Source organism: Oenanthe melanoleuca, chromosome 5, assembly GCF_029582105.1.
Source record: "Oenanthe melanoleuca isolate GR-GAL-2019-014 chromosome 5, OMel1.0, whole genome shotgun sequence".
Lineage (NCBI taxonomy): Eukaryota > Metazoa > Chordata > Aves > Passeriformes > Muscicapidae > Oenanthe > Oenanthe melanoleuca.
In genome coordinates, this window is record NC_079339.1 from 34,050,902 (window position 1) to 34,065,873 (window position 14,972).

A 14,972-nucleotide genomic window follows, 5' to 3' on the forward strand; every position below is an offset into this window, starting at 1 on the left:
ACCTCCGAGGCAAGGCTTTCTGCGGCCCCGGCCGCGGCTGGCTCTGCTGGCCTGCTAGGTGAGGGGCTTTAAGGTGCGAATTTCAAGGATGAAAGGGTCTCTGTGGAACGCACTCAGGAGCCCCAGAACACACCGCGGGCCCCTCGGTAGCGTGTTCCCTTGGAGATGTACGGAGTTTTCGCTACGGTCGGTTTTCACGGGGCAAAGCACTGCGGGCGCTAGGCTCCCACGGGAATATGGTCCCATCGGTAAAGGGTGCTGCGCACACTGGGATCCCCCGCATGGAGCTCCGGTGCCGCCAGAGACAGATGCGAAGCACGAAGTCGGCGGCTGGCCCTGGGAAAAGCTCCCGAGCTGAGCATTTCTGTTGTGTGAAGTGCCCGCATTAGCAGCCCGAACACGTAGGGAAAGGCTGACATCTGCGATTTGGTACGAGGCACCCGAGAAATGACAGACCTCCCGGTTCAGAGGGGCGCCCCCGCCTCGGCTCCCGGCGGGGGAGGGACCCACCGAGCCCCGGCGGCGCCTGCGGGAGCGGGTTGCCCCAGGGAAGGAAACCTCCTCTCCTGAGTTTTCCTCAAGTCTGAAAACAGCTACACGACACAGTCTCTAGATTTGGAACCTTCACGGTCAATGCCCAGAAGTGAAAAGATAGAAGGGGACCTTCGGTATAAACTTTGCGCCCGATTCCAGTGGAAGCACAAATAACAATAGTTTCCAGGCTTTTGTCCCCGGTTTACAAAATAACACGCAAAATCGAGGTTGCACCATGGGTCATTTACCTCGGTTTTTGTGCCAACGCACACCTCTGCCTTCTGACTCTTCACTGTATAGTTTATACACCACCCACCTACCACCCTCCCGAATTTTTCAAAGCCCATTCACATCACTGGTCTGAAGTAGAAAGAAATCAGAGCTACTTTATTTTACAAGTGCTGGCGAAACCCGCCTGGGCAGGAGAGACCCTCGGGAGCCGGCAGTGAAGGCGCGGTCGGGCCGGGCTGCGCTCGCCGCACGGCAGGAGGGACCCGCTCCGATCGGTGTGGGGTCCACCCGCTGTGAGCACGCACACGCACACCAGAGACAGAAATTTGGAGACTTTTCGGGCCTGGGGAGTAAATAAAAAATGAAAATAAGAAAATAAAAAAAGGAAAATTCGTTCGGGATTAAATTCGAAAATAATAATTTTAAAAAGCCCCCTGACAGAGGAGTCCTGAAAGTTTCTTCTAGCTCTATTCGTATTTTCGGTATTCTGTAGTTGGTACTGGGATGTTGGAGCCGCGTCTCGGAGGAATATGCCATTTCCATGGATCTGTGTTTGTATGGTCAGAATAGTAAAGGGCACTCTCCTCACTTCGATAGGTTTCCGAGCCTTTGCTGGGCTACGGCTCAACGGCACCTTTAGGTACCAAGATGCGGGGCAAAGGATGCGTTGTAAGAACGCATAGGAGTATGCTTGGCATAGCTGACATTTATTGAAGTATCCAAAATTAAATAAGTTAGTTACAGATAAAGAGATGTTAGGTACTCCATGACACAATTGTTGCACCAACTGCCTTCAATTAAGTTGTTTTGTTTTCAGGGCTGCTCTGCAAGCATCTTCCACACGGTTGGTAGAAAGGAGAGATCTCATGGGCTGTTCTGCATTTTCAGAGACGATCAAGTCAATCCTGAGAGGGGAGGGGGGAAAAAAGTCGCTTTAGAAGGCGAAAAACTGCAGCTTCGGAGAGTTCAATGAATTGTTTTAAATGCCGTATCTCAGAGAAAAGGCCTCCTATAACAGATTCCTAGATCGTGTCAAATTATAACGAATTGAATCACAAGAAGCAATTACAAAGCAAATATTGTGATCGGTGTTGTGAGTAAAATCGGAGCCGGATTTATAGAGGAATATTAACTCAGATTTATTTTTTTTTAATCAACATTGATTAGAAGGGTGTTAATCCTAGAGACCTCTTCCTGTAGATGGCGTCCTTTGGGTACCGAGTAATGAATAATAGTACAGTCATACTCAGGAGACTTTATTAAGCTTTGAATAATAAAATAATTAATATATTTTTAGTTATATTTTTATTGAAAGTGAAAACCTCTGGATTTATCATAAGCAAAAGTGTGTTTCTCCTTCACGTGGATGCAAATAAAATCTGTTTGAATAAATAAGTTGTTTCTGAACATTTTGTTGTCAAAGTGTTAAATGTCCCCGTCATTTTTATTCAAACACTAACATGATTACAGCCAATTATATATTCACCACTGTTCTTTATTTTAGAGTAATTGTACTTGTCACTAATAAAACAGAGACATAATGGATCGCTACTGTTCTGAATTTTAAAGCAATTTTCTGTAATTTGATTGAATTATACATCATCTCCACTACTTTTTTATTTCTATATTTTGAAATCCTATTTTCTTGAAAATTGCAGTTCTATTCCTGTTTTGTTGATCCTGAAGTAACGAAACCTTCTGTAACATTTATAAATAGAGCCTCGTCCCTTTTGAAATGTGGAAAATCATTATTTCAGTCCCAACATACTGAAAGCTTTAGACTGAAAATCTGAAAGTCCGGAGAAGTGCCTAAAACAGACCGTTGGCTCAACACGCTCTCCTTGGAAATGAGAAGAACAAACAGTGAGGAGAAAAATCTCCAGTGTTCACAGAAAGGATTGACGACTTTATTGCAATGATTTGAGGAGTTTTCTTGGGGCTCAAACATAGAAACCCAAGACAAGCAGCACAGTTGCTAGTATTTACCATGGAAGAATAAAGACACGGGAAAACTCACGCAAATTGCATTCCTCCAAGAATTTAGAGCCACAATATACTGCCCGTATGTTCTTTTAGGTAGGCAATTATAGGTAAGAAGCCCAGGAGTGACTTGGCTATCTTTAGGAATAGACAACAGAGATGCAGAATGATACAGAAGTATATGGAGGCACCGAAAATACACACAAAATACTGCGGTGAGTTGTTCTACTGCTCCTCGGGTTGTTTCTCTGAGAATAAGCTCTCAGAGGGCTGGAGTTTTGTTGTTGTTGTTGTTTTCCAAAGCCGAAAGCACGCCTTTAATTTAGCAATTGTATCAACCATCAACGCGGAGATGTATGATCTGCGTTGTCGACAAACACAAATCAAAAAATGATACAAAGGCTTTCACAAGTTAATTTCATATGACAAAACACGTGCCCACCACAAGATACAAAGTTGAACTATCGTTTGCAAACCGTGCGATTGGATGAAAAGATACTTTTTAAGAACAGTTAAACACGAATGTTTTCTCCATTACTGTGTATGGCAAAACTAAGGGAAGGCGTAGGAATGAGCGGGTGGCTCACTGTGGGATGCTTTCCGTGAAGCTTTAGCGGGACACGATACCGACCTTCAGTGAGAACCAAGCTTGTTGCTTTTGAGGATTCCCTCTTTAGTATAGCCACAGAAATGAGCTTGAAGTCGCCTTGGAAGGCAGGAAAAAAATAAAAAATAACTACTAGTATCGTTTAATTAATTCCAACGTGTACAACGACTTGAGAGACTTTTCTTCGCCCTTTCATTAGTGTTTTGAAATGAATGTGAAAATAAAGTGTAATGCCATCCTCTACAACATTCTACTAGAAGACAAATGGAAATTATTTATTTGTTAAGTTTCCGTAGCTACGGCATGATTTCATTACTTGATGGCGTTTATAGCTCGATTATAATAAACACTGTTTTCTAAAAACTCCTAGGAAACATAACCTCAGTGTATGTGAGCGTCTATGCGAGTTCCCCATCTAAAAGATGGAGAGGAGAAAATACACCAAAGGGATGCATCCCGGGAGAAATCTTTCTACGTTTTTTCTCTCCGCATCGTCAATGCCGGGAGAGTCTGTCTGCAGCCACTTCATTTTCTTGGTCAAATTATTATCGAGGTAAAACTACAAGCCCCAGGCTTTAGCGAGGCATGGTCCGTGCTCGGTGGGAGGGACACAAATGGGATTTAACTTGTTGCCAGTCATTTTTGTGTGTTTGTTTGTTTGTGCTGGTGCTTTAAAAGCGAAACAAATTCCAGAAACAAAGCGGGGGGGAGGGGGAGGCCGGGGAGAGAGGGAGGAGGAAAACAAGCTCTATATAAAAGGCATATCATATTAAAATAATACATGGACACACCCACTGATATCAAGGGTACGATATCAGCCCTTCCCCAAGAAACTTATTTCTAAGTGGTAGCGGTTATAATCATCCAACAAGCCCCTTGCCATCACCCCCCCCCCCTCCCTCCGCTTAAAGAAAGGAAGAATGAAAGAAAGAAAACATGGAGACCACCCTGCCCGATATAAAAAGTGTTCAGAACAAGCTACACAAAGAGGCAGATCCTGCGGGCCCTGCTTGTGCCAGGACGCCAAGGAGCGAGCAGGGTCCTCTTCCCGAGCAGCCTCATTGGCGCTAGCGCCAGCCCCATCACCCCGACCCCTGCCGAGCGCGGGTCCGGCCACCTCGCTCCGGCACCTCCTGAGCCTGAGCCCCGACAGGGGACAGCCGACATCACCCTCACCCCGAGGCTGCCGAACGCCTTCCCCTAGAGGGGTGTACAGTCGGTTGCGGCTTGCTTTCTACACCGGGCGTTTTGCTGTGGCTGCGAGGGGACCCCGGGGCGGGGGATGATAGGAGGATAGGGGAGGATGATGCGCTTTTGTAGGCCCTAAAATTGGATCCGCAGCTGACCCGGCCGAGGCGAGGGGCGCGCTGGAGGCGCGGAGCGGGGACAGGGCCGCGGCGCACGGAGCGGCGGGCGCGGCACGGCCAGGTAGGACGGGCGGATGGGCACCCGGCACCGGCGCCCCCCCGCGCCCGGACGCCTCTGGCGGAGCGGGAGCAGCGCTGGGAGAAAGAGACCGAATCTATCCTTCTGCTGCGGAAAGGGTGGAAGCCGGGGAGGGGGGGGCGCGTGGAGCGGGGGAAAGGGCGTCTTTTCTCTCGAGTCACCGAAAAACTGCAAAACCAGATCCACGTGGCATTTGCCAAAGATTATGTTTATAGGAGGCTAAAGAGCTTTACAACAGAACCATGAAAATATTCTAGCAACAGTCTCTTAGGAGTCAAAGAGCAGCTAGAGGTCTTCATCAAGCACTACTTGGGAGTTTGTTTTGTTGGAGTGTTTTTTCTCTCCAGGTCTTCCCCCCCCCACGTATTTATTTCACATTCTTTGCTTCCATATCACAACGCCGACAAAAGCACCGGCCTAAAACGTTTCAACAGCAAACCCAACAAAATATAAAATTATGCCTTTAAACCTCGAGAACAGAACAAGGTCTTTAACTTGCTCATTTCTCCCTTGCATTTTATTAGCGTCGTCTGCATAATTCTGTGGATAATTCTTAAAGGGTATTTTAATTTTTTGTTTGATTTCTGAATTAAGGAGAGCTTTCATTACACAGTTGCACCTATTGCCTAGGCAGGTGTAACGGCTCTTTTCTGCACACTGGCATATAAAATAATAGCGATAATTAGGACCTAAAAACCTGCAGGTCTTCAAGTTGGCAGTGAGTATAAAAATATTCTGTTCTGAAAAATTCTGGCAGTGGCAGAATAAATCTAATAGATGCTCTACACTCTCCAGATAGACTTTCTGTGGATGGCATTCTACAGCTACAGGAATAAATAAATAAAATCTTCAGCTTTTAATTAAGGCGATTTAATTCAGACCTCTCCACTCAGCGTAGTCGCCGTGGGAAATGTATACTCCAATGTTTACTCGGATCTCTTTCTGTCACTATTCTGTCTTGCTTTACGCTTACGACACCAGCGAAGCTTTCTGGCCCCTACAGCCATTGTTTCCCATTTCGACGTTCCCCGTTCAACCTCTGCCCGCCCAAGAAACTCCCTGAAGTTCAACAGGAGGGGAACTCGGTGCACTTAGTTTATTAATGTCATTGTTTTAACGCTACCTCTCCCCTACTTGCGCAGGCTCCTCTAAGGTATACAGTGCCCTGCTGGCGGTTCCTTATGGTACAGTGCAGCTTCTCAAAAGATCATCGGATGGAGAAATTTAGCTCTTTTTGAAACATTTAAGCAACTGAGCAATTAGTTCTGAATGGGGTGGGGGGAGGGAAGACTAGAGAGCTTAAATAAGGGGGGGAGGGGGGAGAGACACAACAGCTAGCCCGAAAACAACGGGGATGTGTATGCATGGGAGGGAAACTTAAAAGGTTTGTATTTAAAGTGTGCTTGCAAGGTCTCCGGCACAATATGTGCTGCTCTCCTTAAAGGGGCACCGAGTGCCAATACCCATTAGTCATCCGGTAGGGACCTTTCATTACAGATTTATCTTTAGGGGGAGTTCCCCGAAGGGAACATAGCTGCGGATTTCAAACCCGGTCCAGTTACAGTTACACAGTGCATACCTGCTGCAATAGAAGGGAGAGATACTTACCAGAGTTTCAGGAGTGCGCAGATAGCACCAAGGTCTCTGCAGTGCTCCTTTCCTCTGCGGAATACTATCTTGCATCCGAGGCAGTTCCCAGTCTATATTTGATATTAACAGCCTCAAACACGAGGCTCTCCCATAGACATTTTTTTCCAGGGTTTTCAAGCAAATTTCTTAGTGCCACAATGTTATGATGGAAGGATGCTGAAATGACAGGCCTCGTAGACGCTTGTCTTAATCATCGGCTTCTTAATTTAGTTTTAGTGCTGTGGTTTTGTGTGTGTGCGCGCGTGTGTGTCTGCGCTTGTGTGCGCGCAAGAGAAGCCTCTGACAACCTGCAGCTTCCTAATGACTGACGAGGCAGGGCTGCTGCAGCAAAGTAACACTTCCCTGGTGTGAAGACCTCTTACTGGGAAGTTTAGTTCACTACTGTTCTCGCAATCCTAATCGTATAACTTGTAACTAAAACCCATGGAAGAAGGATATAGCATGCTAAATAGACTAACTTCTAATCACTAGAAGCTGTTGAGGATTAACTGGAAGCTGGCTAGAGGCGGATTCCTAAACTTAAATCTACAAATGCGGAGAGAAGTCTGGACCATTGAATGCTTCTTCCTCTCCCTCTTTGCCTCCATTCATCCGTCCACCTTCAGTCCCATTCACCCCTCTTCAAAATGTTTGACTACCTCTTTCTCTTTGTTAGCGCACTGCTCCGTCCCCATTCGCCATGCCTTAGCAGCAGGGTATCAGTATCTGCTGAGCAGTCCTTACCTTAATTGCCTCAGGTAACCTGGAATAAATACGGCAAGTTTATAGTCAAGGGGGAATAGAATTATATAAGAGTACATGGAGGCATTTACTATACCGAATGTGATATTACTGATTGTTAAACCGAAGTGTCCAGACTCGTTTCATGGAAGCATGATGCCATCGAAGCGTGGTTATTAAATACCCTTTCTTCATGGCTGAAAAAAAACCTCATTCATTTCTTAAGCTGTCAGTACATTTTAGCAGCTTAACCGCCTTGAAAGAGCCCGAGAGTACAGAGTCACTATACCCGTGTGAAGGGGGACTGAAGACTGAAGCTGGGGGTGGTGCAAGGGAAGTACACTATATGCATTAAGTGTATACATTGGAGAGAGTATTTTCTTCCTTTAGCCTTTAATATTAAAACGAAATAAAAATTAAAAAAAAAAAAAAAAAGAAAAAGTAGGGGGGAGGGCATGGGGGGAGAACAGTATGTGGTTGAAACAGTATCCCTACGAGTTATACCCAAGTGCTGTACGAAGATCGCTGTTGAATGGCACTTCAGCCAGGAGGTTTCTGCTCTGCTGTTCAGCCCCACTCTGACCCCGGAGCTGGACACTCTCAGCCCATCCCCGCCGCTCGGTTCGGTCGACCCGCAGCGTCGACGAGCATGCAGGTGAGGCATCGTTCACACTCTGCAGAGAGCCGGCTCCCCTCTGCACACGCACCCGTATTCACAGGGCTGGGGCTGTGCGCCTCCGTTCCACGCACAAGCTTCTCTTCCAAACATTCCTCAAAACCTCCCCTATTAGAAAATGCTGCCATGAGGGACTTTCTTAAGAGAATTCGGGCTTAGCCAGAGTTGAGCCGTCAACCCTGCGCTCATGCGGTGCCCCAACGCACAAAGGTACCACTGAAGTGGAGTCGTGTTCGGGGCAGAGCTCAAGAAGGAACTGGCGTTAGAGTAAGACTCCTGCATTTTCAAAGTAAATAGGTCTAGTTTTATAAACGGTACATTTTCTGCCGAAGGGGAAAAGAAAAAAAAAAAAAAAAAAAGGACTCGAAAGTTAAAGTCCAGCAGAAATTATAACTGACGTGGCTTCTCTTACATATCATTTTCTCTCTTGTAAACAATTAATTAATCTTCATGGATTTAGAAAGATATGTACTACATATTGGACAAAACATTTCCTTTTTTGGTAGAACTGTATATCCGTGGCATTAAAAAAAAATATATAAATCCTAAGTTTGTGCACAGAGTTTTGTTCCGCATCTGTGACAAATGACCGAAGGTTAAATCTAGATCATCAAATGTTTTTAAAGTGTCTCTCTTGTGGTGTTAGCCTTTTGCTCAGAAATGCAAAAAAGATAAAACTTCTATTTTCTCCCCTGCTACATTTTCATTCCTGATCACAACACAAAGTAAACGCAGCTTTGACCTAAGAAACACCTCAAGGCATTAAAATTTCAACAGGCAATGTCAGTGTTACATTAAACAAGAACTCCTCCAGTTCTCTACAGAGCTGGGATTTGAATAAAACGTTCAATGTTAACAAACAATACACACGTTTGGCACTTTGTGTATTAAATGGATCAAAGAGATTTGATAAGGCACAATACACCATTTGTACAGACCTGATTGAGTTAATATAATATCAGCAAATTTTACAACGAAATGAATCTGTTTCTTTTCTTTGTGTTTAAAACCAGCACAGATTACAAATTTTAATGATCTGAAAATGTTTGGTATACAAAATCATGCTTATTTCAGTATTAGCAAAAACACAAGAAATTTTTCAACACAAACACCCAGCTGTGTCTATTTTAAAAGCAGTTCAATGACAGCTTGCACTTATGAGCATGCAATCAGCTAATTTCGCTTTTTTTTTCTTCTGTGTTAATCAACACTTTCCTTCCTGCATATCAGAGTACAAATAGTATAGTTACTCCACATCAGTAAATGTTTACGTAACCTGTCCTTTCTCAAGAATCTGGTTACACCGAATCATTACATGCTAGACCGAGTAGGAAAACGCACTGGGCCCAGCCACCCTAATGGGATCCTAGTGCACCGTAATGACACATATTAGTTAATGATCATCATAATCATAATCATATGCAGGAAGCTTACCTTTCCTCTTACCCCTTGCCATGGTAGAATCATATAATATCCTCCTCATTGCACTCTTCTTCAAGAAATCCCGTACATTGACTTCAGTGTTGAGAAACGAAATAATTATAAATTGTCTTGATTTTAAAAACCCAAACAACCTGAATTTCTAAAAAAAAAAATAAATAAATAAATAAATAAATAAATCCCAAACCAAATAACAAATAAAAGAAAAAAAGAGTAGTTGTTGATCATTAACTTGTGTGTGTGTGTCAGTAGCAACCTGTTATGAAATTGGTTAAATAAATACAATTGTGGTAAGGTCATTCGAGGTTAATCCAATGCACAGAGTTCATGCCATCCCCAATTGCAATTGTTTATTACCGGTCCATTTTACTTGTCCTCGTTATTTACTGTCTCTTTCTCACACTCGCTTTTCCTCCCTCCCTCGTACACACACATACACAAACACATATATAAAACGCACGTCTGCACAGAACTACATTCATTGCATTGTGCTCTAACCTGAATTTCCTTGGGATAAATTATTTTAGCTGGGGTTGAGCTTCACGTATTGTTTCTACGGAGCATCTTTTCCTCCAGCACGAACGCGAAGCAGCTTAACGCGGTGCTAGACGTTTGCTACAGCTTTGATCTGAATGAGATTAGCACGCTCTCTGTCCATTACATTTCCCCTTCTCCTTTCCGAATAAGAAAGCTGCGCGATGTATCTCGTTTTGTTTTCCGCTTGATTTTTTTGTTCCTGTGCTGACAGCAAAGAACGATATGCTGTGGACGATTAATACCCAACCCGAGCCCGAACCTATATCACCGCGTATACTTGTGGAAAGCGGCGGTGCCAGACCCTTTCCCGGCCCCTGGAGCACCCGGCCCGGTGCCGCCCAACCTATCCCTTCTCTCAGCAAAACTAAACCCCGCGGAACTCAGACGCGTGGCCAGGCCCACGGGCCGGGCCGGCAGGAAGCCGCAGTGTCGATTTCGTGGGCTACCAATACCAACATTTATTTTGTACGCGCGGCCTGCGCGGGGCCGGCTCAGGCGGCCCTGCCGCGGAGGAGGCGGCCGGACCCGGCGGCTCCCGCGTGGCTCCGGGGCCGCGCAAGGGCAGCGGCGGGCAGGGGAGCGCCAAGCCCGGCTTCGGCCGCCGGGGACACGGGGCGACAGCAGCGGGGGAGATGGGCCGCTCGCTGCCGAGCTCCCAACTCACAGTCCGGAGAGCGGCCCGAGCGGGCCGGAACGGACCCGTCTTCCCCCGGCAGGCCGCGGGCAGCGGCGCTCGGCCCCCGGCCGCTGCCGCAGCCCGGGCCCATCCCGCCGCCTGCGTCCCCTCCGGACGATTGTTTTGTTTTCTCCCTCGGTAAAATAACAAACAGGAATAACCGGGCCTGGGAAAATAAACTCGCCCGGCGACTTCGGCGGCATCCGCAAAGTAGTACCTCCGCCGCCACCGGTGTGCCGCGGCCGCTGCGCCCACCCGGCCTCCCACCCCGCCTCCTTCGTCGCCAGAGGAAGGGGCAAAGCGGCTCGCGGCAACTCGAGCCGGCCGGAGGAACTAGGGGAGCGGGCGGGCGGCCGGGCCGGGCCCGCCGCCGCGGGACGGGCGCGACTTGTCGGGCGCGGGGGGATTTGTGCCGGCGGCGGCGGCCGGGGGGGCGCGGGGCGGGGGGCGCGCGCCGCGCGGTGATGCGCCCCTGCGCCGGTATCCGTGCGCGGCGGGAGCCGCGGCGGCGGCGGGGGCGGGGCGCGCGGGGCGGGGCGGGGCGGGGCGGAGCGCCGCCATTGGCCGGCGGGCGGGCAGACGCGCGGGCACGCCGCCGGCCCTGATTGGGCGGCCGGTGGGAAAGGTTAAACCAAAAAATGTTTTACAGCCCCGGTGCGTGCCGGCAGCTCTGAAATTAATTGCGGCCGGGGCGGGCTGTATCGCCCGTCTGCCTCGCTCCGCGCCGGCCCGCGGCGGCTGCTGCTCCCTCCTGCCTCCCCCTGCGCTGCCGTGCCGGGGGAACCGGGCACCATGAAGTAGCTTTTTTTTTTTTTTTTTTTTTTTTTTGGTGTGTGTTGTCTGTTTGTGTGTTGTTGCTATTTTTTTTTTTTTTTTTTTTTTTTTTAAGGTTTCAGAGGGTTTTTTCCCGTTTTTACCTTTTTTTTTTTTTTTTTTTTTTTTTTTTTTTTCCTCCGCTCCGGCTCGGTTTGATTTTTCTCTGATCGGCGATTATTATTACTATTATTTTTTCCCTCCCTGGCGGTTCCTGTCCTGCTACATGACTTGCCAGCGCCTGAGACTGCGGTCCAACTGCGCTGCCGCCGCCGCCACCGCCGCCGGTGGTGCCGCCGCCGCCTCGGCCACCGCCGCCGCTTCGGCCGCCGCCTCCGCCGCCCTGCGCGCAGCTCCCTCGGCCGCCGCAACTTTCCCCCTCAGACTAGTGTGTGATGTTGGACATGGGAGATAGGAAGGAAGTGAAAATGCTGCCGAAATCCTCCTTTAGCATAAACAGCCTGGTGCCCGAAGCCGTCCAGAGCGACAACAACCACAGCAGCCACAGCCACCACAACAGCCACCACCCCCATCACCACCACCATCACCACCACCACCACCACCACCCGCCGCCGCAGCAGCCCCAGCGAGCGGCCGCAGCCGAGGAGGAGGACGAGGAGAAGGGGCAGCACCTCCTGCCGCCCCCCACTGCCGCCGCCTCCGGCGCCCTGGAGGTGGCCAAGGCGGACATGCTGGCGGGCAAAGGCGAGGCGGGCGCGGCGGCGGCGGCGGCGGAGCTGGAGGAGAAGGAGAAAGCGGCCGAGGAGAAGAAGGGGGCGGCGGAGGGGGCCAAGGACGGGGAGAGCGGGAAGGAGGGGGAGAAGAAGAACGGCAAGTACGAGAAGCCGCCGTTCAGCTACAACGCGCTCATCATGATGGCCATCCGGCAGAGCCCCGAGAAGCGCCTCACGCTCAATGGCATCTACGAGTTCATCATGAAGAACTTCCCCTACTACCGGGAGAACAAGCAGGGCTGGCAGAACTCCATTCGGCACAACCTCTCGCTCAATAAGTGCTTCGTCAAGGTGCCCCGCCACTACGACGACCCCGGCAAAGGGAACTACTGGATGCTGGACCCCTCCAGCGACGACGTCTTCATCGGGGGCACCACCGGCAAGCTCCGCCGGCGCTCCACCACCTCTCGGGCCAAGCTGGCCTTTAAGCGGGGCGCCCGGCTCACCTCCACCGGACTGACATTCATGGATAGGGCAGGATCCTTGTACTGGCCTATGTCCCCCTTCCTCTCCCTGCACCACCCCCGGGCCAGCAGCACTTTGAGTTACAATGGGACCACGTCCGCCTACCCCAGCCACCCCATGCCCTACAGCTCAGTGTTGACTCAAAACTCCTTGGGAAACAACCACTCCTTTTCCACGTCTAATGGGTTAAGTGTTGATAGACTAGTCAATGGAGAGATACCTTATGCCACTCATCACCTCACAGCAGCAGCTCTGGCCGCCTCAGTGCCGTGTGGCTTGTCAGTTCCCTGCTCCGGCACCTATTCCCTAAACCCCTGCTCTGTAAATCTCCTAGCAGGACAGACGAGTTACTTTTTCCCCCATGTTCCTCACCCTTCAATGACTTCTCAAAGCAGCACTTCAATGACGGCCAGGGCAGCCTCCTCCTCCACGTCGCCACAGGCGCCCTCCACTCTCCCCTGTGAGTCCTTAAGACCTTCTTTGCCAAGTTTTACAACGGGACTTTCCGGAGGACTTTCTGATTATTTCACACATCAAAATCAGGGGTCTTCTTCAAACCCTTTAATACATTAACATCCATGGGATCAGACTGTAAGTGAACATTTTACACACATTTGCATTGTAAATGATAATTAAAAGGAAAAAAAAAAGCAAAACAAAAAAGTCCAGGTATTTTTTATTAAGTCCCCCATTTTCTGTACGTTTGTTCAGTCTTTAGGGTTGTTTATTATTCCACCAAGGTGAGGAGTGTCAGCAAGGTGCAATGTGGGGAGATTGCATTGTAGACTATGAAGTTTGGAAGACAAAATTATAGTAGAATGTGTATCTAAATAGTGACTGCTTTTGCAATTTTTTACTCAAATATGATAAGTCTATCACTAAAAGCCGCCCGATTCTCCATGTTTGCAGTATTATAAGTTATCATGGATATGTCGGTGGGTGCAGACCTTGAAAGAAAAAAAACCAAACCAAACCACTAAATTTATGAAAACTATAAAAAAAAATCTTAAAACATAATTTGTATTTAAGCAGAATTAATACTGAAAAATGCCCAAGATCTACTTTTGGCCATTTATTATTTTATTTTTTACCGAATTGCTTTTTTTTTTTTTTTTTTTCTTTTTGTTCATTTGTTTGTTTGTTTACTTTTAGACCAAAGATTGGGTTTTAGAAAATGCACTCAGTGTACGAAGTAATTTAAAAAAACAGCAACATTATTTCAGTTTGCAGCACTGCCCGTTCAAATGAATCAGAAGGGGACAAAATTAATGATTGCCTTCAGTTTGTGTTGTGTATATTTTGATGTATGTGGTCACTAACAGGTCACCTTTATTTTTTTTCTAAATGTAGTGAAATGTTAATACCTATTGTACTTATAGGTAAACCTTGCAAATATGTAACCTGTGTTGCGCAAAAGCCGCATAAATTTGAGTGATTGTTAATGTCGTCTTAAAATTTCTTGATTGTGATACTGTGGTCATATGCCCGTGTTTGTCACTTACAAAAATGTTTACTATGAACACACAGAAATAAAAAAATAGGCTAAATTCATATATACTTGATAGTTTTTTTGTCTCTTTTATTAATCCTAATGTGGCATAGGCTTTAAAGTTACAGTGAGATCAGAGCGCTGCTTATTGCACAGTCCACCATTTTTCACATGCTCCCTTCTTTCTCCCCCCGCCCCCTCCCATGCTGTCTTTAACTGCAGTATTTTCAAATGTAAAGGATCAGGGTATTTATTCAAACGCCATTGCCACTGTTTTTATGTCCATTTTGGGGCAGAACTCTTATAAAGTCTGCTTAAAATTTGTTTGTAGGAGGTAGGGTGTCTTACTAAAATCTGACTTGCGCTGAAAATGCTTAGCATTGCATATGTATGCATATATACATACATACATATACAATATAAGTATATAAGCACACATTGGGAAAAAGGCCAAGGTGCATTATTGTATAGGTACGTGTTCTTCCTGCAATCTCTGAAATGCATTTGAAGACTTATCCTCCTGAAAGAAATTTATTTTGTCTCTGTGATGACTCGAGATATATTAGCAAAGGATGTGTATATGTGGGTACATACACACACATATTAGCTATGGTATGACCTTTTGAGCGAATTCAGCAAGCTGTGTATGAATGTATATAAAATATAACCCTTATCTTGAAGGAGCACTCTTCCGGAAGTACCTAGGCTGTATGTATCTCTGTGCTTCTCCTGCTGCAGACCCTTTGGCTGCGGGTGCTGTGGGATAGCGGTGTTTTTGGGCAGCGGGCAGGTCTGTGCCGTGTCCCCGGGCCAGGCCGGGGCCGAGGTGAAGGAAGGCGCAGTCCAGGCAGGGAGGCAGGGCGCCGGCTCCACGTGACAGCCTGCCCCGCACACCGGCGTTCCAGCCTTTTGGGGGGCAGCAGCCACCAACCCAACAGACGGGCCGGGAGAAACAACCCGCGAACCAAACCTCC

At 47.7% G+C, this 14,972-nt stretch overlaps 1 protein-coding gene and 1 long non-coding RNA gene across 2 annotated transcripts; one reads left to right on the plus strand and one right to left on the minus strand.

Annotated features, from left to right (window-relative positions):
- Window positions 1–4,293: 4,293 nt before the first annotated feature.
- On the minus strand, window positions 4,294–10,360 carry LOC130254373 (uncharacterized). The gene is made up of 3 exons (XR_008840693.1): window positions 9,783–10,360; window positions 9,279–9,426; window positions 4,294–7,952 (listed from the first exon to the last, which is right to left on the minus strand). It is a non-coding gene; the product is annotated as an uncharacterized LOC130254373 (long non-coding RNA).
- Window positions 10,361–11,465: 1,105 nt separating this feature from the next.
- On the plus strand, window positions 11,466–14,059 carry FOXG1 (forkhead box G1). The gene has a single exon (XM_056492828.1). It carries the CDS (start codon window positions 11,706–11,708, stop codon window positions 13,080–13,082), a length of 1,377 nt encoding a protein of 458 aa, XP_056348803.1. The 5' UTR covers window positions 11,466–11,705; the 3' UTR covers window positions 13,083–14,059.
- Window positions 14,060–14,972: the final 913 nt, after the last annotated feature.

Excerpts from the sequence above, each read along its gene's own strand:
- FOXG1 (XM_056492828.1), top strand. The coding sequence starts at position 11,706 with ATGTTGGACATGGGAGATAGGAAGGAAGTGAAAATGCTGCCGAAATCC.